This window comes from Alosa pseudoharengus, unplaced genomic scaffold, assembly GCF_046254945.1.
Source record: "Alosa pseudoharengus isolate Yale_2024_CS ecotype anadromous, Long Island Sound unplaced genomic scaffold, YU_APseudo_1.1 YU_APseudo_1.1_scf_8, whole genome shotgun sequence".
NCBI classification, from domain to species: Eukaryota; Metazoa; Chordata; class Actinopteri; order Clupeiformes; family Clupeidae; genus Alosa; species Alosa pseudoharengus.
This window is the reverse complement of record NW_027468870.1, coordinates 12,091,548-12,113,578: the sequence shown is the minus strand read 5'-3', so window position 1 is coordinate 12,113,578 and position 22,031 is coordinate 12,091,548. Positions and strand designations below refer to the sequence as shown.

At 42.9% G+C, this 22,031-nt stretch overlaps 1 protein-coding gene across 1 annotated transcript in view; it reads right to left on the bottom strand.

Annotated features, from left to right (window-relative positions):
- The window catches only part of ppp2r2bb (protein phosphatase 2, regulatory subunit B, beta b), an 82,190-nt gene extending 66,126 nt beyond the window's left edge, over positions 1-16,064 (bottom strand). The window contains exon 1 of the mRNA XM_076274095.1: positions 14,633-16,064. Within this exon, the coding sequence (XP_076130210.1) occupies positions 14,633-14,711 (79 nt within the window). The 5' untranslated portion in view covers positions 14,712-16,064. The remainder of the gene's footprint in view (positions 1-14,632) is intronic.
- Positions 16,065-22,031: the final 5,967 nt, after the last annotated feature.

Genomic DNA, 22,031 nt, shown 5'->3' with positions numbered 1-22,031 from the left:
ACTATATCATTATTACTGTAACATGATGAGTTTGTTTATTTACACTTTTCTTTTGTTGTTGCTTTTGTAGTAAAAACAGCTATCTTGGTACAGCAGAACACTAAGTTATTTAATAACCAAATTTCTATTGTATCTTACAGACTACAAAAATAAACATGGTTGGATCATATAATGTGATATGGACTAAGCATGCACATGTGAATGGCATACAAGGCTAACCTGACTCTCACCAGATGAATTTCGTTCCGCTTAGCTCGGCCTAGCTTCACTCACATCCATCTGGGACCTCTTCCGTTGAGAGTGATTTCTGCACCAGATTTTATGGTAGAGCCAATCAGGACGCAGGGCGGGAGTTTCATTGATGTGACATAGCGTAGAATCGACTGTGAGACTGTTATCAGCGTCACGGGTTGGCTTCGAGGTAGCACGTCAATAGATGACGGACAAGTGGCTTATCCAATCATATGCAAGCATTTTTTGATTAGGCCCAGCCTTCTGAAACAACACTTCAAAGGATTGATCCCAGATGGATGAGTGGAGCTAGGCGGAACGAAATTCATCTGGCGAGAGTCAGGTTAATACAAGGCCACGTATAATGCAAATGTGAGTCGCAAGTGGAGTGCTATTCCTGGCCATTTCCTCAGTCAGCATTCAGGGCATTCTAACCTTGACATCACAAAATTAGCGTTTACTGAGGTATCACCCTGTACCCAGCATCACAGCGTACCCAGAGAAACTCAACAGGCTGTTCAAAGTGAGATGTGTGGTGTACAGTATCACAGTGTTGCGTGTTCTATGTGTTTTGCATCTGGCTGCCTCATAATGCATGTGTGATGATGGTGCTGTGTCACGTATTGCATGCCATGTGGTGTACTGTCTTGCATTTCATGTAGTAGTCAGTAGTGTGCTTAATGTTGTGTGTTGCATCTTGCAATGTGTGTTGTGTGTTGTTGTGTTGAGTGCTCATATGCTATCTCACATGCGAGTTGTTGTGTCTAGCTTGGAGTCAGTGCTGCCTTATCTGTTTTGCTTGTTGCTTCCTCTATCGCCTTGTGCTTTGTGCGTCTTGTTTTCTGTGTATCTTCATTTGGCATCTTCTGAGACTCTCACAGCTCACTGAGCAGAGAGCTGCTGAAACCCCTGCCTCTTCTTCCCTTCCCTCCTCCACTCTTCTCTCATTTCGCCCTTGTGTCCCTTCATTTTCTCCATCTCTTGTTTTCCGGTCCAGTCTCCCCATACCTGGTCACAGTGCTCACCCACACAGCGGAGAGGGGAGGAGAGGCTCCTCACTGTGTCGCAGTATCTGTGGGCTGCTTTGGCCTCGCACAGCCTGACCACTGTACTCATTTCCACTGCACTAACACTATTATCAAAATACAGATTGGAAGATGGAAAATAGGGGCGTGAGAGAGACTGGAAAGAGATACTGTGTGTGAGAGAGAGAGGAAGATAGAGAGAGAGAGAGAGTGTGTATGTGTGTATGAGAAAGAGAGAAAGAGAGAGAAAGAAAACAAGTGTATGAGTGAGTAAGTGAGGGAAAGACCGAGTGCTATCCTTATCCAGTAATGCCTGGAGCAAAGACGTGATTCATGTTTGTTTGCCAACCTTTTCACACTGAAGATTACAGGAGCCATTATGACTGATCCATTTGGCTCTATGAGGATCTCCATCTGTCCAGTCTCTACCCATGGGGACGCCAGAGACGTCTGAGTGCCTTTAACTGTGTACTCTCTCCAGTCCAGTCCCACGAGGGACTTCACTGCTCTCCCAGTAAACTGTAGCCCTTTGCCCTCCAGTAATGAGGTTTCTCCCTCCATCTTTAGAAACAAAAAGTCAGTCATATTGCAATTTATTAGCTAATTAGCAAACCTAATTAACTCAGCTGTAGCCGTATAATGTAGGCCTAAGCTTCACACACAGAGCCAGTGTACTAAACTGATAAGTTACCGTACAAACAGCTTTTGAGTTTGGCTTGTGGTTGCTTATCCTGCCTCTGTCATTTTTTTTTCTTCTACTCTCAGAAGTATTATTGGCTAGTTGCTAAAAATACATTTGTAAATACAACAGGGTGCACAGTGCCTCTCTGGCCCTGCACAGTGTTCCATGGGAACCAACACCACCCAACAGCAGCTAACCCTGACCAGGCCCTGACCCACTCCCCACTCAGACGCTATGTGGGATAGCCTTAATATTGCTAATGTAACGGTAGCCAGTTGGTACGTAGCTATATAGATACAGTATGTTAGGTAAACCTCCCTCCTGACGCCTTAAGAGACGTGCTAGTAAGAGATGCTAGCACCCATGGGTTATGTTCCCCGGTCCCATACAAAGCGGGGAACATAGGACCCGGGGAACATAGGTACGCTCCCCTCGCTCCTCCCAATCCGAGGTGCTGCAAGTTGCGGGTTCAAGTCCAGGTGAGTGCAGGACTGAGCCGCGCGGTCAACACAATGCAGGTTACACTAGCACCATTCCTCATTGGCTACTGCTGTTAGAATCCTTCTTCACAAAGTTTTAAAAAATAAATAAAATAGCTATTGAAAGACCTGTTCTCATGGTACTTCAATCAGGAACGTACTTGATTTTGTTCATATAGGGTTTGGATGCTTTATAATGTGATGCAAGGTATGTATGGTAAAAACGGAACGAATCAATCAGGTTGTATTACTGTAGGTACAAACTAGTACCTCAGGTCACAAACTGTAATATCAAAAGTGGATGAAAGCACTTCTGACACACTGCTTCCAAACAGCAGTCATCTCATGGCATTCACATGTGTAAGATCAGCCAAGTGCTTGACCTCTCCCACGGATAACTCCCAACATAAGTTGTGCTCCTCAATGAACACATATCTGAAGACAATGAGCAGTAAATCAAGCCAGGTAAGAACAGCAAGCAGCACTGGCAATAAATGCACACACAATTAACTTGATGAATGGTTACACACAGAAACATATACATTCACTATGCAGCTCAGTTACACAAAACAGAAATAATAAACATAGGCCTATGCCATTAATTTTTGGTCCTCCTTGCTGTGAGGATATTATTAGGACACTCACAGTATGAAACAAAATTAATTAAAACACATAGCATACAGGGAAACCTGTAGCAAAACACTAGGATGGAATGGATGAAACAATGAAGTACAATAATAGAATGAATAGAACTACTGTGGCAAGTGTGTAGTAGCATTATAGGACATTATCACTATCTGATCAAAGGAAAAAACACCCTTCATAGCTTTTCTTAGTGTTTCATGGTTACTTTCCACTGCACATATTTTGTGGTCCAGCATGCTCTGCCTGGCTTGGGACACATACACACAAAATGTCTTTTTTATTATGACCACACGTTATAGCACTGTGCAATTAATAAACCAGGGCACGCAGCAGAGTGAAAAATGAGAATCATTTTCTTTCTCACCATGTAACTACCGGTAGAAGCGAAGCCATTCATATAGTAAGCAGAGCTGACTAAAGCACCTATCATCTCCTGCCTCGCTGTCACCTGGGGGTAGGACCTCGGGAAGGAGACGAGGGCTAAAATAGAACTCTCAGGTCTTCTCCCTCATGGAATTCTGGGGTCACCATCGGCTATAGTGTAGCTTTCCACTACAGGACCTGTTACAGTATATGGACCCATCATAGGAGCCATCCAAATGACCGCTCTGGGAACACAGACAAAACTATTGTAGCCACATGGAATTTCTTCCCACCGTGGGAACCAGTGGGAACCGTGGGAACCAGATCCAAAACTACAATTTACTTTCAGAATCTGTGTTACAGTGTGTTGAAAGAACTGCATATAAGAAAACATGTCAGATGTTGAGAAATGCATGAGCTTTGCAAAGGTACAAAAAATCCATCTGAATTGAGAAGATTTATAGAGTTTAGCACACATAATAGCATATGATACCACATTTTCCCAAAATAATAACACTTTATACAGTATATGGTGTATTGAAGTGTAGTGATACACTGCTCTTCTTCCTAAAGCTTTTAGATTTGTAAGATGACTTTTAAGGGATTTATGAGATTTATTGTACTTCAATATTAATTACAGAATTCACTAAATGCTTTGGGACATACTGTACATGTCAGCACTGCAACTCAAAATGTGTCCTGCAAAGTGGAATGAAGATAAGATAGATTGAAATCATAGAAATTAAATGCACCTGTTCTAAATGGCATCTGTTGATTTGCAATAAACTGCACTGACTTGCATCGGCAACAAAACAATTTCCTAAACAGGGTATCCCGCATGGCAATTTATATAAACAATTATCAACAAATGAGTCCACACAAGTGGAGCCGAGACTACCCCATTCTCTCCATGCTGAGAAGCTGGATAATAACCCCTCTCCAGCAACTGTGCAAATGGTCGCTTTCTGCTAATGACTAAGCTTGCTATCTGTTGCTGCCAAACAGATGTATTACCCCTGGAATGACGACTGTGAATGTGTCATCTCTCCTTTCTCTCTCTCTCTTCCCTCTCTATCTCATTCTCTCTCTCTCTCTCTCTCTCTCTCTCTCTAGTATATTTGCCTTCATGTGTTGTCAGGGCAAATTTGAACGGCATCAGCGAGAGACTATTCAGACCTTTGCCTGCCACCTTCTCTCATTCCCTTCCTCCTTAACTCTTCCACCCTCTATCTCTCTCCCTCTCAGATGATCACAATAAATACTCATATCAGCTGATCTCTCTCCCTCTTTCTCTCCCTCTCTCTCCGTCTCCATGCAAGGCGAGGCAGGGCACAAAGCTGACATTGTGCAATTGTCTCTGGTGCTTCAAAGCCAGCAGGTCTTTAAAAGTCGTTAAAAAATCAAGACAAAGAGGAGGATGACAAGAGAGGGAGGAGAGAGAGACAGAGAGAGAGAGAGAGAGAGAGAGAGAGGAGCATGAGCTAAATTTGGACCAAAACCACCTTAAGGAGAATGCCGTTCTCTATGAGATTAGTTCTATTACAGCACTAACAGATAAAAGCCCTGCTTGAACTGGAGGAAAACCGTAACAACAACAAAACAATGAACTGTTTGTAGTGATCCTGTTATTCTCACTGCAGAACATCAGGTACTCGAACAGCTGGCCCCTCAGCTGTGGCAGTCTGCAGAATATGAAAGGGAAAATAAATGTAAATAAATAAATAAATAAATAAACTAGAGTGCATTTCTGGAGGAACTGCGAAAGTGTGCTTGCTCTGGTGCTGTTACTAACTAGCCTGGGTGCCATTCCGAACTTAGTCCCGCCCACAACATTTGAGGTCGGGAAGTTCAGTCTGGCAAGTATGCTCGCCCTATATCGGGCGGACCAATCAAATCAGGCTTTACGATGATGGACAGGTGAGAAACAGCGCCTGGTCTATCACGTCATCTGAGCATGTTTAGATTAGGCTTATGTTTGAAACAAAAACGCTGTGGCTAGAAGGATACATGGCTTTTAAGACCCCATATGGAAAATGCATATTATTTAATGAGGTTTTATCACTGAAAACGATTATTTCTGAAAACTTTGGCCAAAGTTGAGATGTGGGAAAACTCGTGGTTTCACTTTCATCAAGGGAAAACAGTGCTGTTGCATTACGACATGTTCCCTCGTTCGTTTGAAATCTCTGATTGACCACCTGTTCGAGGGATTTGCGACAGCCTTTCCCAGCTGTTTAACATGTTTGTAGCATATCAGTGTTCAACAGAGTTATTTTTAAAAACGGAGGGGATATAGGCCTAGGCTATCCGTTTTTCCTAATAGCATACCCTACTACGTATGATTTCACTAATGAGTGTTGTAGCCTAGGCTAGGAGTTATTGACGGCACTAACATTTACAAAAGACCAGAAAACAATGTTTTCATTTGTGGAGAAGAAGGATGTATCCTGTGTTTTCTTCCTACACCTCACGGTAAGCTATTTCGTTGCTTTGATTGGTTAGGTCTATCCAATTGAGTGCAGAGGCATTCCCCCCCTGTATCGGTTGAAACACGCCCCATAATTATGTCCCAATGGAGCAGTATCAGACTCATATTCTGACTAGAATTGAGTATGACTACGTCAGGCTAACAATAATACATAATTCCCCGTATATATATATGAATTTGCATACTTGTAACATTTTTAATAACACTCTCCCATCATGACATTAAACAATAATTAAAATTAAGATTTGAACACCATGGATGTGAAAATTACTTTAGTATGTCAGCAATATATTCCTAATGTTCTCCTTGCTATATCAGTTCATAAGTCCGTAAACACCCATGGCAGAGCATTGAATTGATGAGAGTGACAAGGCTGGACAGAAACTGTGTACACTTGGAAAGCACTGTGGCAGAATTACAGCAGCAATGGTGAGATGACGGTGATACTAAATAGCTGGAGGGGGTTTGCCAAATGATGTAAACTTTTAGAATGTTTTCTTTTTTTATCTTGTGCATCCTCACATTGGAGTCTCGAGTTAATGTACAAAGTTTTATTTCAATATGTGACAGCGTTCCTGAGATAATACCTAACTTCCTGTTTCGCGGCTACTCCGCCGATTTTGTTTGGCTGTGACGGGCAAACGCTTCCGAAATCAAAAATCCTTCTAGCAACATTTGTGAGTCTTGGTCCAAGGATCATGTACGTCTAGTTTCGTGAAATTCGGACCAAATTTGTGACCTGTGAAAATTTAGTTTCGCTTTCTGTTCAATCCAATATGGCGGAAGAACGACATGGTCCCGTGACATCATGTCCGCGAGCAACTTACACTGGTACTGACCGGACGTTTTAAAGTTGGAACGGTGTCTCTGTCTCAAAGGGCCTAGGTGCAGGAGCTCGCCAAAAATTAAGGAGACGGGAATAATAATAAGAAAACTTAAGAAGAACAATAAATGTGCTGCTTTCAGCAAGCGCACTTAATAAGGTAATGAATAAATACAGCCTAGAGGGCCGGCGTGGGCCTCAGATGGGACAGGCTACTGGTTGTGTTTGCACAGTGGAGGCTCTGTGTGAGCTGGAAGCTGGGGCGTAGAGAGAGAGGGGCGTAGAGAGAGAGAGAGAGAGCGGAGCTCTGCCGCCGTGGCGTGTGCCTCCGCTGGGACCTCCTCCTCTGCACCCATCTGCTCTCTGTCTGCATACCCTGGCGCAGTGGAACACACGCAAAGCAGCAGCCGCCCGCGCTACTGCACACTTCTGGCTTTGCAGAATTCGACACATGAAATTTTTAACACATTGCCATATGTCTCCCACCCCCTTTTCCTTTTTTTGCTGCTAGATTCACATAGAGTCCAGCAAAACACAGCCAATCACGAACCGGGTTGACAGGGGGGAGGGGGCCATCTGACAGAAAAAGAGCATTCCCTCTCTATATTGGATGGGTCGGTGGTTGCAGGGCTCTTCCCATGGGATCTTGTGACTGTGAACTGACCCCTCCCGGATAAACAACCCCTCGGGGGGGCAGAGCTGGGCAACATCACAGAGCTGTACCAATCCCGAGGAGGGGGGTTCACCAGAGGCTCTGAAGCTACTCCACCACCGCCATGACGTCCACCACTCCCCAACCAGTAAATTCACAAGCCAAAAGAGCTGGCCAGCTTTTCAGGGCCTTCACTCCCCCCACACAACATGAACAAACAGACAAACAAGATGGAGAGAGCAAAGCTGATGATTCCCCAGTCCCACCCAAACATGTGGAACTTCTGTGCTCATCCTCTGCCATGTCATGGGAGTCATCATGAGGTACTCATGCCTACACTAATAATAGATGTGGGAAAGTAGATAACTGGTGGAACTACCACCCCCCCCCCTCCCAAGGGTATGATCAATGCACTGGAACAGAACACTGTACAGACAGATAGACAGATGTACAGACAGACACATTTAGACAGATACACAGACAGACATATAGAAAGATAGATAGATAGATAGATAGATAGATAGAAAAATAGATAGATAGATAGATAGATAGATAGATAGATAGAAAGATAGATAGATAGAAAAATAGATAGATAGATAGATAGATAGATACTCAGTACTCAGTCAGCAGTGGGGTGGGAGGGGGGTGTCCAGTGAAGCGTGAGCTGCCAACATAGGCAGAGCCTGAAGGGAGGGCTGGGGCAGACATCCTCTCATCACACCAGCAGCAGACAGCATATATCTCACACAAACAACAGCAGCTCTCCTAGTTGAATGTATGTCTGTCTGCCTGTGTATGCATGTGTGTGTGTGTGTGTGTGTGTGTATGCGTGTGTGTATATGTGTATATATGTGTGTGAGTGTGTGTGTCTGTCTGTCTGTGTCAGTGTCTGGGTGTGTTTGGTTATTATTTCCTCCTGTCGCCCAGCTTTTCTCGAGCACACTTTGTGGAAATAACTGCAGCGCTCACGGCGGAATGTGTTACTTGGGGGGTGAGGCAGCAGAGCTGGGCGCGGGGAAAAATGAGATGTCAACCATGATGAAGTAAAAGCCTGAAATGCAAAGCTGCTCGGGCCCAGGAACAGACGGCTGCCAACGCACCGAAGACAAATTGGGCTTTGATAAGAGGGAAAGGGTAAATAAGTCTACATTACAGGCCTTCACATACTTTCTGAGGAGCGATCCATCAGAGTGTGATTAAAGTTGTCCCCACCCCATTTTATAGTGCTTTACATACATCCTGCTTTTTTTATTCCTATTTACGCTCACGTTCACTTTGCCATTATTTTTCCCTTGCCATCAACTCATAAGCATTCAAAGGGATGAAGTTTGGCCATCTGGGACACCATACTGGGCTCAGCTCTGTTGTCTTTCACTACATGAATCTCTCTCATCATCTGTTCATTCTGTCACTTCTTTTCTCCCTCTTTCATCCTGAATGTTCCCTTTCACTCTATACATTTCTATGTAGGACCTCTCTCTCCCTCTCACTCTCTTCCTGATATGTCACTTCCTTCCACTACCCCCCCCCCCCCGCCTCTCTCTCTCTCTCTCTCTCTTCTTCTCCCTCTCTCTTTCATTCACCACAGATCTATGTGACCCTTGCCTCCTCCATCCATTCTCAGAGTGGAACACCCAGCAGTGGTGCTGACACAGCAGAGCGGTGACCCTTCAGGAAGAAGCACAAAGACAGGCCAGGCCACAGTCTTCCCTATTTCCCCTCCTCCTCCTCTTTTTGCTCTCTCCGTTCCCTCTTTCATTTACGTAACCTTATCTCTCTTTCACATTAGACGTCACATGCCTGTCCCTATGCTCTGATTCTGTCCTTTCGAGACCAGTTTATCTTTCTCTACCTCACAGGGAAAGGTAGGTCCTTCTCTCTGACTACTCAATGAAGAGTGTCTTTAACAGTGCAATGCCTAAAATCAAGCATACACAGTTATACAGCCTATTTACCACTCTTAACCAAACACAGATTGTCAATTTTGATTGCAGGGCTTTCAAAACAGAGTCTGTAACTCAAAGAGTCAAAAAGGCTGTTGATCAATGTTGATTTCCCAAACACAGAGTACACCCCAATTTGCCTCTGTGTACTCTTTCATTGGATTGGACCAACTTGGCTGTTGTTATGGAGAGGCAGGGGCACAGTGGCAGGCTGGCGTGTGCCCCCAGGCTGCTGCCAACCCCCCCCCCCCCCCCCCCCCCCCCCACACACACACACACTCACATACACACTCACATACACACACACTCTCTGTACCCACCCACCATTGTCCTCTACCTCTTCTGATGCCAAATCCCATCTGTGTGTGAGTGTGTGTGTGTGCACGATCAATAGCTAACCGCCATCTCCCTTACATCACCACTGTACTTCTCTATTGGGGCTGTCTTACTAATGTTTTGGTCTGGACTCGACGATCGGGGGGGATCGGGGGGGCAGACACAACGTCGGCGAGACCTGGCCTGGACAGAGGTAAATCAAGAGGTGCTCAGCATGGCGTCAAAACACATGAGCGCAGCGTCAGGGGGGTGGATGGAGAGAGGAGAAGGTGCCAGGGGTAGACGGGGGTGGGCGGGGGGGCGGGGTTGCCTTTTAAGGGGCAATCGATCAGGTGGACAGCCATTGAGGCACATTAGGGTCTTGCCTCGGGCAGGCGGTGCTTCTGAGGCAGCACCGCCCCAGACTAGCCTCTGTGACACCCACAGCTTGCAGCCAAGAGACTTCAAAGGAACCCAGAGATTTGCCACCGTCTTCGGTGTGAAATAACTGCCATCCCATCTACCCATGAGACAATGAGCGAGAGAGAGAGAGAGAGAGAGAGAGAGAGAGAGAGAGTGCAGAGCACATTCCGTATCAAAAGAGAAAATGAGATCAAGAGGGAGAAGCCATTAAAAGCAACATGGCTGCAGGTGTTCCATTGCACTTGGAGAGTGTCTGGAATGTTGGACAAGGATGGAGGATGTCTGAGGCTGGGCCTCCTGCTCCTATCTGTCTGAGACACTCTGCTTTGGCAGACGCTTTGGTCTTACTGCCGCCTGTCCGGCCGGCCGGCCGGCGCAGCGCTATCTATCTGGGGCCTATTCTTCTCAGCCATGTGAGCGGGTGATCACATGAAAAGTTCTCCACCGAAGTCCCCGAGGCTTGGAACACTTGCATGCTCCAGTGGAGCCCAAATGAAAGAAAAGGAAGAGGCCCTGAACAGTAATAATAATAATAATAATAATAATAATAAGCTTTATTTGTATAGCACCTTTTATACACAGAATGCAGCTCAAAGTGCTTTACATTTGGAGCATGTAACACAATAATCAGTCAGTCAGTCAGTCATTATCAATCACTTTCACTTTTCTTCATTGCTGTGGCCGTTTATGATCCAATCAGCATCAGAAATATATAAAATAACATGTAACACAGTTATTAGAGAAGAGTCAGTCATTCCCCTTTGTTGCTGTGGCCGTTTATGATCCAATCAGCAACATACAGTATCAGAAATACTATTATACTACTATGGATATATGAAGGCTTTGCTGACAAATGCCTAGGCTAAACAAATGCTTAGGCCCCGTTGATGCGGACTCCAAGCAGCCAGCCTTAGCTTGTTCTTAGCCTTTATTTGACTTTATACACAGACATTCAAGACTGGCAGCCTTAACCCTTTACAAGCACGGCACATGAACAGGGTGATGTGTGTATGTATACGCGTGTGTTTGTGTGTGTGTGTGTGTGTGTGTATGTATACACATGTGTTTGTGTGTGTGTGTGTATGTGTGTATGTGTGTGTGTGTGTGGTGTGTGTGTGTGTGTGTGTGTGGTGTGTGTGTGTGTACAGTATGTGTGCATATATATATATTATATATATTTATGTATATACTGTATATATATATGTATAGAGAGAGAGAGAGAGAGAGAGAGAGAAAAGAGAGAGAGATATTCCAATCCTCTACAGTTACCGTGACATTGATACAGAAAATAGACCTTAGTGAAGATTTGCCTCAAGTGGAGAGCAAGATAAACAATAGCATGATCTATGATCATGACAAGAGATATGACAAGAGCTCTGGGACCAGAGAAAGAGAGAACAGACAAGGACAGACAGACAAATAAATAAAAATATAGATAGATAGATACATTAGATAGATAGATAGATAGATAGATACATTAGATAGATAGATAGATAGATAGAGAGATAGAGAAACAGAGAAACAGAGTGAATGTAAGGTTGGTAAATGTTAAATATAGCCTACATGCAGTGTGCTAGAGCTTAGAACTACCCACTGTGACACACTTGCAGCAGCGGAACCCTGCTGTATGCCTTATCCTGACTGTGAAGTCGAGCCCGAGTCGAGACCAGCGCGTCTGATCACTTCACAGCGTCACACAGAGCACAGCGAGTCTGGAGTTTGGTGCATGCCTCTCTCTGACATGTTGCCTAACACAAAGTGTCCCGGCCTTGTTGCGTAGAAGGAGAAATGCCCTTTCCACATGGCTTCACTAAACCATTGGCCATGGCATGACAAACATAGCCAGGGCAACCATACCATGACACAAAGCCACTTGGTAGATTGCCCCATTAATGAAACCACTGAACTGGCAGTGAATAGCCATAGCGTCATACCTACGGGTTAACTGGATGCATGATTCAGTCAGGTATGTGTGTGTGTGTGTGTGAGTGAGTGAGTGAGTGTGTGCAGTGTTTCCCACAGAATTGAATTCTATTTGTGGTGGTAGGTTTGCAGAATTAACCTGAATGCAACAGTTTTTAACAAATTAGTGCAGTGTGGTTATGATTAACCAGATTTAAGCACAACTTAGTACAACCAGGAAAATCATTGTGTGGTGGTCAATTATGATATTGTGGTGGGCCGCCACAAATAAGTCAATGTATGGGAAACACTGGTGTGTGTGTGTGTGTGTGTATGTGTGTGTGTGTGTGGTGGGCATGTGTGTAGGTGTGTGTGTGTGGTGTGTGTCTATGGTGAGCGTGTATACAAGCATGAATGGATGTGCAAGTATTTTCAATGTTTCCGGGCATGCATGCATAAACACATCTAGTGGGCCAAAGCTATTCACTGTGAATATATCTCCCACAGACGCCACTATCTCTACCATAACTCTGTTTGTACCATGACTGTTTATGAGTCCAGTCAGGAGAATTCTAAATAAGAATCCAAAATCCAAGGCACAAGCAACTCTGACTCACATGCTAAAAAGCATACAAAAACCAACCAATTGCAGCTAACTTGATACCTTATGTTATGTTACTTCACATACAGAGTAGCATGAGTATTTCTCTACTTAACATTTTAAAATAGCTAATAATAAAAAAAATAATAATGGCAATTACCAGGCAGGTAATTGAATAATCACATGAAACCAGACGACCTGGAACGACTGGGTCTGATAACAATTAATTGATTTTAGGCGACATATAAGTAACTGTCTGACCTCGGAACAAATGTGATGTCTGCAGCTTGTATATATGTGCCCACTGGTCTGGGACAGCACTATGTGTTATTTTTAAGCCCTTATGTAACTTCTGCCATCATTGACAAAAACGAGGTGGCTATGCCCTCTCTCCCCCATCACAAAAGCCCAATCGTCCTTACTGAATCTCGCACGTCAAACTTATATAACTGACAAGATAAATGTATTGATAACCCAATAAGACCCTTGTGCCAACCTACGTGCCAATGTGATGTGGTAAACTTGCTTGCCAAATTCTGATGCACCCTTGAGTTTCAGTGTCATTCAGTGAAAACACTTTACAACCCTTCAGACTTAATAGGCCCTTGATTTCAGTGTGACCACTGGAGCTTGCAAAACAGAAATTATTTCACACAGTACAGTCCCACACAATGGCCTGACACCAAAATGATAATGCACATTCCCACTGGTTCCAGTAGTTCCAGTAGAAAATGCTTTTCTCAAAGAACAGAGTAAACATGGTCCGCGTATCTGTACTTGTGGTCCCCAAAATACAGTAAGACCAGGCTTTTTATTGCCACAACACAATCAGCTAAGCCACACTAGGAATGAGATAATGGTGGGACACTCTTCAGTCTCTTTCATCTGCAGCACTTCACTTCCCTCTCTGAAGGCCATTTTTACTCCCATTCCCTCCCTAATTAGGCTCAGGTGGTCATTAGCTGCTTAACAATGTCTGTGCCAGGTTGGAAGCTTGGATGATTGGAAAGGAAAATTCATTCGTAGGAGGGGTGTGGGATATCATGGAGTGGGATATCGCAGACAGTCTGTGTCTGTGAGGGTGGCAAGGAGGCAATATAAATACAGAATGTTTTAAAAACAAACACGGAGAGCACATCACAGCACAGTGGGTCAGGTTGTGCTTATGCGAAGGCACTGACGTAATTTAAAAACACTCTCCACTGGAGGCTAAGACACTAAGATAGTTTATGTGGCACACAGTACTATTCAGTCTGGCAAGGATCTGGGCCTAGTCCTGTGGATCATGGCCAGACCCAAGCCAGATCTCCTCTGGGCTGGCCTACTCTCATGGATAGCTACACTAATGTAACATAGCAATTTAACATAGGTATGCCATTTTACCATACTCCCGCAAAGGTTGTGGGAAGAGTTGTTTTCAAGGTTCACAGTAATATGGTCAACCTGATGGAATAGAGTAGCTAAACTAACACTCTCACACATCTTAAACGACTAAATAGACTTGCAGCTGGAATCTTAATACATTACTGACTACTTTACCATGCAAGTTATTTGACAGGCTATGAAAATCTTGCACGTAATGTCAAGAACTAATTATGTTAAGTCTTCAAACAGTTGTTGTGCTCAAGGGAGTCATGCCACTGACCTCCAGAACTGACTTAGACAACATCCTTTTAATGTCTTGTTCTTATACTCATACTTGCTGAACAGTGCTGGGAAATCTAATGTTAATTTTCTCTGCAATTGAAAGCCAAATAAAATTAATATGAAGACGATGAAAACAATCTAGTCACAGAGTGAGACACCCTGTTATACCACTGTCTGTCTCTCACATATACAGTAGGCTAAACATACCGTATCCTATGTCATCACAACTGTCTGTAAACATAGGGGCCGCAGGCTTATGAGAAAAAGACGAGTCTCAAACATTTACCTCCGGTGCCCTCGCTGTTCATATTACAGGCGATATTTTCAGACCCTCTCCACTGCCCACTCATAACATAACGGACGCACATTTAGGCAAAACAGACGAGTACACAAGCCGAATGCGAGCTTCCTACCTTCGGTGTGACAGCTGGAGGAGAGGATGGTGTTAGGAGGTCTGAAGAGGTAGGGCAAGTACCGGGAGAAGCATTTCATCTTTTTGGTTGTTGTTTGCAGTGCATCACTCTATAGTCCACATAGCACTGTATGCTTTTCGCGTAGACAGGCAGGTCTAGATCTGAAGTGAATCGAAGGTTCGTAACAAGGAAGCTTAGGGCATCATCACTTATATAAACACGAATCCTGCCTTCCAGTCTTTCCCGAGTGGAACGATGTCCGTGTACGGCTTCCCCCGTTTACCATTCTTTCCTCCTGCCGCTAGAAAGGACGCGAGGATGTGTTTTGCCGGAGTCGGGTGGGAGGGGGCTACGCAGAGAGGGCGGAAAATAGGGAGTTTTTTCTTTCCTAGGGAGAGCACCTGCCTCTCCCGTGTTCACCTACCAGTCGGCTTCGTTCGCTCTCTCTCTCCCTCTCTGGAAGAAAGTTTACCAGTGCAGTGGTCCCTCCCTTCTCTGCATCATCGGTACGTACTAGACCACGATGATTATAGCATTTTCCTGGAACGTTAATTAATAATCTATGTAGCCTTTTTATGCTTAGTATGAACTATTTAGTTGGAAGTTGGAACAGCATCTGTAATATTGAATGTAATACATTAAAGTAGCCTAATAATTTTATAGTTTCCGTTTTTCCACTGAAAAGCCTTACTGTAACACCCTTATGTGGGTCATTAGGACAGAAAATGCTCGTTATTTACATAATCCCTAGATAGTTCAAATTAAATCTCTTAAGTATGACCCTGTCTCAAGATTCCAAACACGCAAGAGAATTAGATATGCCCTATATAAACTGAATACGGTCTATATCCGGTGTTAAACCATGTCTACCAAATGCTAAATTGGCTTGACAAAGTATGACATCCCTTTTAGATATTAATTTGGCTGGGTGCTGTGATATCACCCTCTTATGCACGGATCAGAAATATCTGTGCAAACGCTGGATGAGGTCATCATTCAGTCCGAGTTGCGCAAGGCTGGCCTCTTCACATTTCCAGGAAACTGAGTCCCACAATGAAGATCTCCAGCAGACCAGAAAATAGACTGTCAAACTCTTATAGATTGATTATAACCACCAATACTCATCGCATGGTGACACTCGCCACGCATTTGAAGGAGGTAGTCTGACTTCCTCTGGACCAGGAAGTGCCTGTCAAATACAATTTTGGGCCATTCGTGTCCATATCTATAACTGTCTCATGCTATGACATGTCCTGTGCTTAGAATACATTCCAGCCTTCAGTTGTACATTTTGTTTATGTATTTACTCACATAGTTTTTTTTTTAATGTTCAATACGTCTGAACATTGTCACATGACAAATGAATACCACCTCAATATCCATTTTTTGTAATCCACAAATTGGAAAGGGGGGGAATCAATACCCGTTTCCTGCACAAGGGGCAGAGAAGCCATCTGTTTCTCTCTAGTGTATCAGCATATGAAAGCCTCTGATTCTGCCCTCTGAGTAACCCACCCTCCCTCCTTCCTCCTCTTGCCACTGATACACACACACACAAAGAGAGAGAGAGAGAGAGAGAGAGAGAGATGGTCATTTTTTATTAGACTCTCTTAAATTAATTGTATGTGTGCCATGTTCTGTGAGTGTGTTTGTTGAGTGCAGGGGGTGTGGGGTTTTTAGAGAGAGAGAGAAAAAGAGAGACTGTGTGTGTGTGTGCATGTATGCATGTGTGCATGTATGTATATGTGTGAGACTCAGGGTTATATACATTTAAGATTGTGTGTGTGATTCTGTATGTGTGTGACTTTTTAAATGTTTGAACATGCATATGCCCTTATGTGACAGCATGAACAAGATTCAGGCTTGTTGTGTGGCCTACAACACTCCTCTCTCAACAGCTACCATTGAAACCTGCATCCCTATTGTTAAAAGTAACAAGGGCAACAAAAACGGACAGCAAGGAGAGCCCTTGACTCCAAAATGACGAACGACAACGGCAGCATCTCTCATAAGAGGTTCACTTCCATTAGCGTGAGGCACGGTTCCTACGCATCTGTCCATAGACTCATTTGCGGGAGAGCCGCTCTGGTCTGGTCTCCTAATTGGAGACAGTGTGAGACCCGGCCGGTCCCCCAGGGCCCGCGGTTTAGCCCAGCGGGGAGTCGACGGCAGACAGCACGAGCTCTTTATACCCATCCATCTGCCAGCTCTCCATCAAACACTTTCTCCCCTCACATGTCCCCTCCATGGGTGTGTGTGCGTGTGTGCATGTGTTTGTGTGTGTGCATGTGTGTGCGTGTGTATGTGTATGTGTATGTGTGTGTGGCTGCACGGTTGGCCGAGACGAGAAGGAGAGACCTTCATTTAATTTACGGAGACAGATTAGGAGGTGGGTGTGGGAATGGGTCAACATCCGAGCTTATGCTTTTCACGATTGTTTGTGTTTTCAGTATTGTTTGCATTTGAGCTTTGTCATTCAATGGAAATGCTACTGTAAGGTGACACGCATATCACAAAGAGATAACCACATAAATTGAACAGTCATAGTAACACATTTTACATTCATAGATTAAGATTTAAGCATTTTGTATGCACATTTCTCTCTAGTTCTCAAAGCCAAGGCCTCTAGAGAACCAACAGAAGCAGGACACTATATGTGCAGGTGATGATGCTGAAGAAAATGGGGACAAAAATACTCACCAACAGGATATACAGTATAAGATAAATAAAACAGGAGTAGATTAGAAGAATTTTACAATACTACTACTATTGCTACTAATACTACTACTACTACTACTAATAATAATAATAATAATAATAATAATTTACACAGAATTACTTAAATACATGATTTTAACAGTACAAATTTGAACAGTACTTAACAGTACTTTAGGCGCCCTTAACAGTACTTTAGGCACCCTTTTCCTTGACTATGTTGCACATTTGCAAAATGACTGGTAGACAGTTACTTTCATTTCTGTCAATTTTCCCTGATTAATTTATACCATGCAAATGTTAGTTTCTATGATTAAAGAGCCTAAGAGAATCGCATACACATTTTATTCTCAGAACATCAACAGTAGCCATCAGTATGTAAAATCAGACGTCTTTAAAAATGTAAAAACAAATATTACAATAGCTTCAACTGCTACTCTTTCAATATGTCTCTAATTTAAAAAATGTCCTGTTGTATAGGTATCGGTATGGTACCAATGGACGGTAGAAGAAAGATGTGCATTAAGTAGCCGTTTAATCAAAGCGACAACAGCAACATTATGGACAGGACTCAATCGCTTACAAATGCACTGCTTTAAATACACATCTAACTGTATATCAAGTTACTTTAGATAGAAACACCTCCCAAATATACAAGCATAAGCAGTAAACAAAACAGAAAATTAAGATAGTAACAAAAAGTATCCACATACTCGTACCTATCAGCTAAAACCATCACTCACATCTACATCAAACACTTGTCATAGCACCACAAAAAAACAACACTCTCCTGAACTAGATCACGTAAGTCAAATGATCAGGCTGATTGATTTAGTGGCTCAACTCACTGTGGGTGCAGCCTGTGCGTGCCAGGTCCGAGGGCCGAAAGGTCACCCTTTAACACCGGACAGCAGGGAGAAGGTCAGCCGACGCAGTGAGCATCCAAGCTTAAGAACTGAGTACCTAGGGCTGAGAGTGAGTCAGACACCCTTGGAATTCAGTTCTCAAAGCCAAGACCTCTAGAGAACCAACAGACCCAGGACACTATATGTGCAGGTGATGAATGCTGAAGAAAATGGGGACAAAAATACTCACCAACAGGATATACAGTATAAGATAAATAAAGCAGGAGTAGAAGAATTTTACAATACTACTTCTACTGCTACTACTGCTACTACTACTACTACTACTACTACTACTACCACTACTACTACTAATACTACTACTAATAATAATAATTTACACAGAATTACTTAAATCAGTTATTGTTAGACAGGAACTGCAAAGCACACGACTAGCAACGTACACAACCCTTCTTTGAACTTCACCCAGCACACTGAGTGAGATTTCAGTAACATCCTGTTTTCCAATATAAAAACATGAAAAGGGTAGTGGTTTCCTCGCAGATATTTGTTGAAAATCTATGTCAGCAAACTATAAGCCTAATTATATATTAATGTTTCTTTTACCACTTTGACTTGGTGTGGCCTACAGACAAGTAACTATTTTCTCTAAAACAAGCTGTAGCCTAGAGAAACATTTCATAAATTATATAAATATGCCTAAATTACGTTAAGAAGACATGGACTGAAACACAGCAAATTAAAGACAAGTAAATAGCGATAAATGTGCTTATCCAGACAACCATAAATTTATATTTTCAGTTGACTGTTAACAGGTGATACACTGTTTTGTAGTTTCAAACAGTTTAAAACATTTGAATTTCAAACAATTTGCTGTTAATAAATGATAAAAAATATAACTATTCTGCATGCAGGAAATGTTCCATTGACGACTAAGCAAACTAAGGCTTGGGAAATTTTCCTTAAATCTAGTTGCACCGTATACACAACATTAATATTCCAAAGTGCAATCTCATCATCAACCCAGATTAATATTTTGATATGTAGCAGCGTTACAACAGAATTCTAAACAACTTAACTCAATTCAGTAAATATGAATAATTGATGTAATAAGTATCTATATAAAAGTATAATGAAACTGTAGGAAAAGTTGCAAGTAAAAACTATTTTCAAAAACAGCTAAGTTAATCCCAAATTAACCATGAGGAACAATTCTACAAAGAAATGAACTACATTCATAGATAACATGAACAAACCATACTGTGAAGCTTCAAGAGACCAAACAAGTACAAGTTTCAAGTACAAGTGGAAGAGTAATACAGGGCCCAAAAGAAGTTCTCAAAAACAATGAAAACTGGTACAAATGTAACAAACAGTATTTAAGACCTACAGCAGAAACTATGTAGACTAAATGGAAGACTATTGATCTGAAAGTTTAAAACAAAATATATCAAATTATTAAAAAAACGGTCTCTTAACTCACTGATTTGGTTGCAAATATATTGCAGGCTACACATCCATACTATACAAGCGTGATATAATGTAAATGTTATTTTCACCCATAGAAAATTCAACATCAGTAACAATAATTAGGTCTACTATTAGTCTTTCAAAATTGTTCATGAAAAGGCTGTTTTGTGGGCCGGGAAATGTGGAAGAGTACCTAAATAGGCATCTATCCATCCCAAAACAACTCTCTCCCACTCTCGTTTTCCCTATCTCTGTCTGTAGCCATTGTTTTTTCCCTTTCCCTTACCTGATATTTATCTTTCGGTTTCTTAAACTGTCTTCATCACTTTTGTGAGTCATTTTGGTACCAGAACCCCGCCGTTGCTGACTCATGCTGTGGAGTAAGTAGCCTAGTATCTGAAGGTTGAGTAGGAGACACTGGACGCCTACTCGCGTTATCATAGTCTCCAGTGTAAGCTATATAAACAGGACGTCTCATTTGCATACGGTTGATTCCATTTTACACACAATATTCGCATTTAGCGGTGGAAAGCCCCTTCCAGTTGCTTTTGTAAAGAACGGCAATTGCACGAAAAGGATGTTCAACTAACGTCATGAAACTCATATTGCAAACATGCGACAACGCACGGGTGCACCTGTCAAAGAACAATTAGTTATTTGTTTATTTATTTTTTTCTTATGTTTTAATGTCACTGCAAATACGTTTGCGACACAGTGTGTGTCAACCACACCGCGCTGAGAAAACCCCGACAGCCAGAGGAAGAGGAAATTTTGGTCAGTATTTCAGTACACCATTTCCGCTCTGTAAACTCCGTGGGTGCGACGGGGAAATCCTGAGCCCTATGGTACACCGATAAGCCCGCCATCAGCATATAAACCAGAAAGTTTTGGCGCAAACTTAAATGACAGTTTTGTCACCACTAGTCTAGTTTTTGTAAAGTGTACTGCCTCCAAAATATTCAGACTTAGCTTAATATAGTGAAATAATCAACATAGTGACAAAAAGTTTAGTTCTCCTTTGGGTGAATACATATGCATGTGCTGTGTGCGCACGCGCTTGTGCGTGAGTGTGTGTGTGTGTGTGTGTGTGTGAGAGAGAGAGAGAGAGAGAGTACACTATGGCCCTTAAGTGACATTGCCCGATATCTGGGAACATCCCTTCAAGTGATAAAATCAATGGAGCACAGTCTTCAGTAAACAGTCCTCACACACACACCAACAACCTTTGTGTGTGTGTGTGTGTGTGTGTGTGTGTGTGTGCACGTGTGTGTGCGTGTGATTGCACATTTGCATGTACAAGTGCATGCTCTTATGAATGAGTCACTTCAGGTTATTACTATCTGGTGTGTATGCGTCCACATGACTGCTCATCTATTCCACACACACTCACATGATGGGGGAAGAGTGTGAGTCACATGATATCATTTGATCACAGATGAGCTGGCATAGTAGGCCGAGAGTGACAGGGGTGAGTAACAATACTGTCCATTTACAGTTTACAGTCAGAGTGGAAATGTGTGTGTGTGTGTGTGTGTGTCTGTGTGACTAGTCATACTGAAAACATATGACTTCAAAGCATCTCGAAGGAATGAATCAAAAACCTGTCAAAAACAACCAGCTTTTACTACGTTCAAATGTAGGCCTATAGCCTAAGGCTTTACATTAAATTCTGGATAAAATTGGTTGATATTTGAAGTCAACAACCAACCAAATAATATTCCTCCCTTTCAAGCTCCTTAAGCAACATGTTCATGGACGGATTATGAGCCACTGGGCCCTGGGCACAGACATGAAAAGCCCCCCCCCCCCCCTGCCCACCTCAGAAAGCTTACATTTACATGTATAAATTTAGCAGACACTTTTCATTCAAAGTGACTTAAATAAGTCAACTATATTACAAGGGACTACACTGACTCCAGAGCAACTTTGGGTTAAGTGCCTTGCTCAAGGGCACAACGGTGGAAACTGAACCCACAGCCTTTCAGGCTACTGCATGTTAGCCCAGCTCCTTAACACTTAACTCAACACTACCACCACCGTAACTCAGGGGCATTCTCCCCCGGAAGATTTTTTTTTTTAAATAACCCCTTATTAAGACTTCTGGCGGGTTTTGTGGAAAGAAACAGACAGATTGAGTCTTACAAATATGATATAACCATCAACAGATTTAAGGCATCTTGCTGTGAAAAAAGATGCCAATTACAAAGAATGATTATCACACATGTGACCTGTGGGGCCCTATTCAGATATCAGGGCTGGAGAACATAGTAGTGACCTCAAAAGACTTGAGCTTCAGGGCCCACAAATAGAACTGAACTAGAGGACCACAAGGGGCAATTCCCAGAATTTGA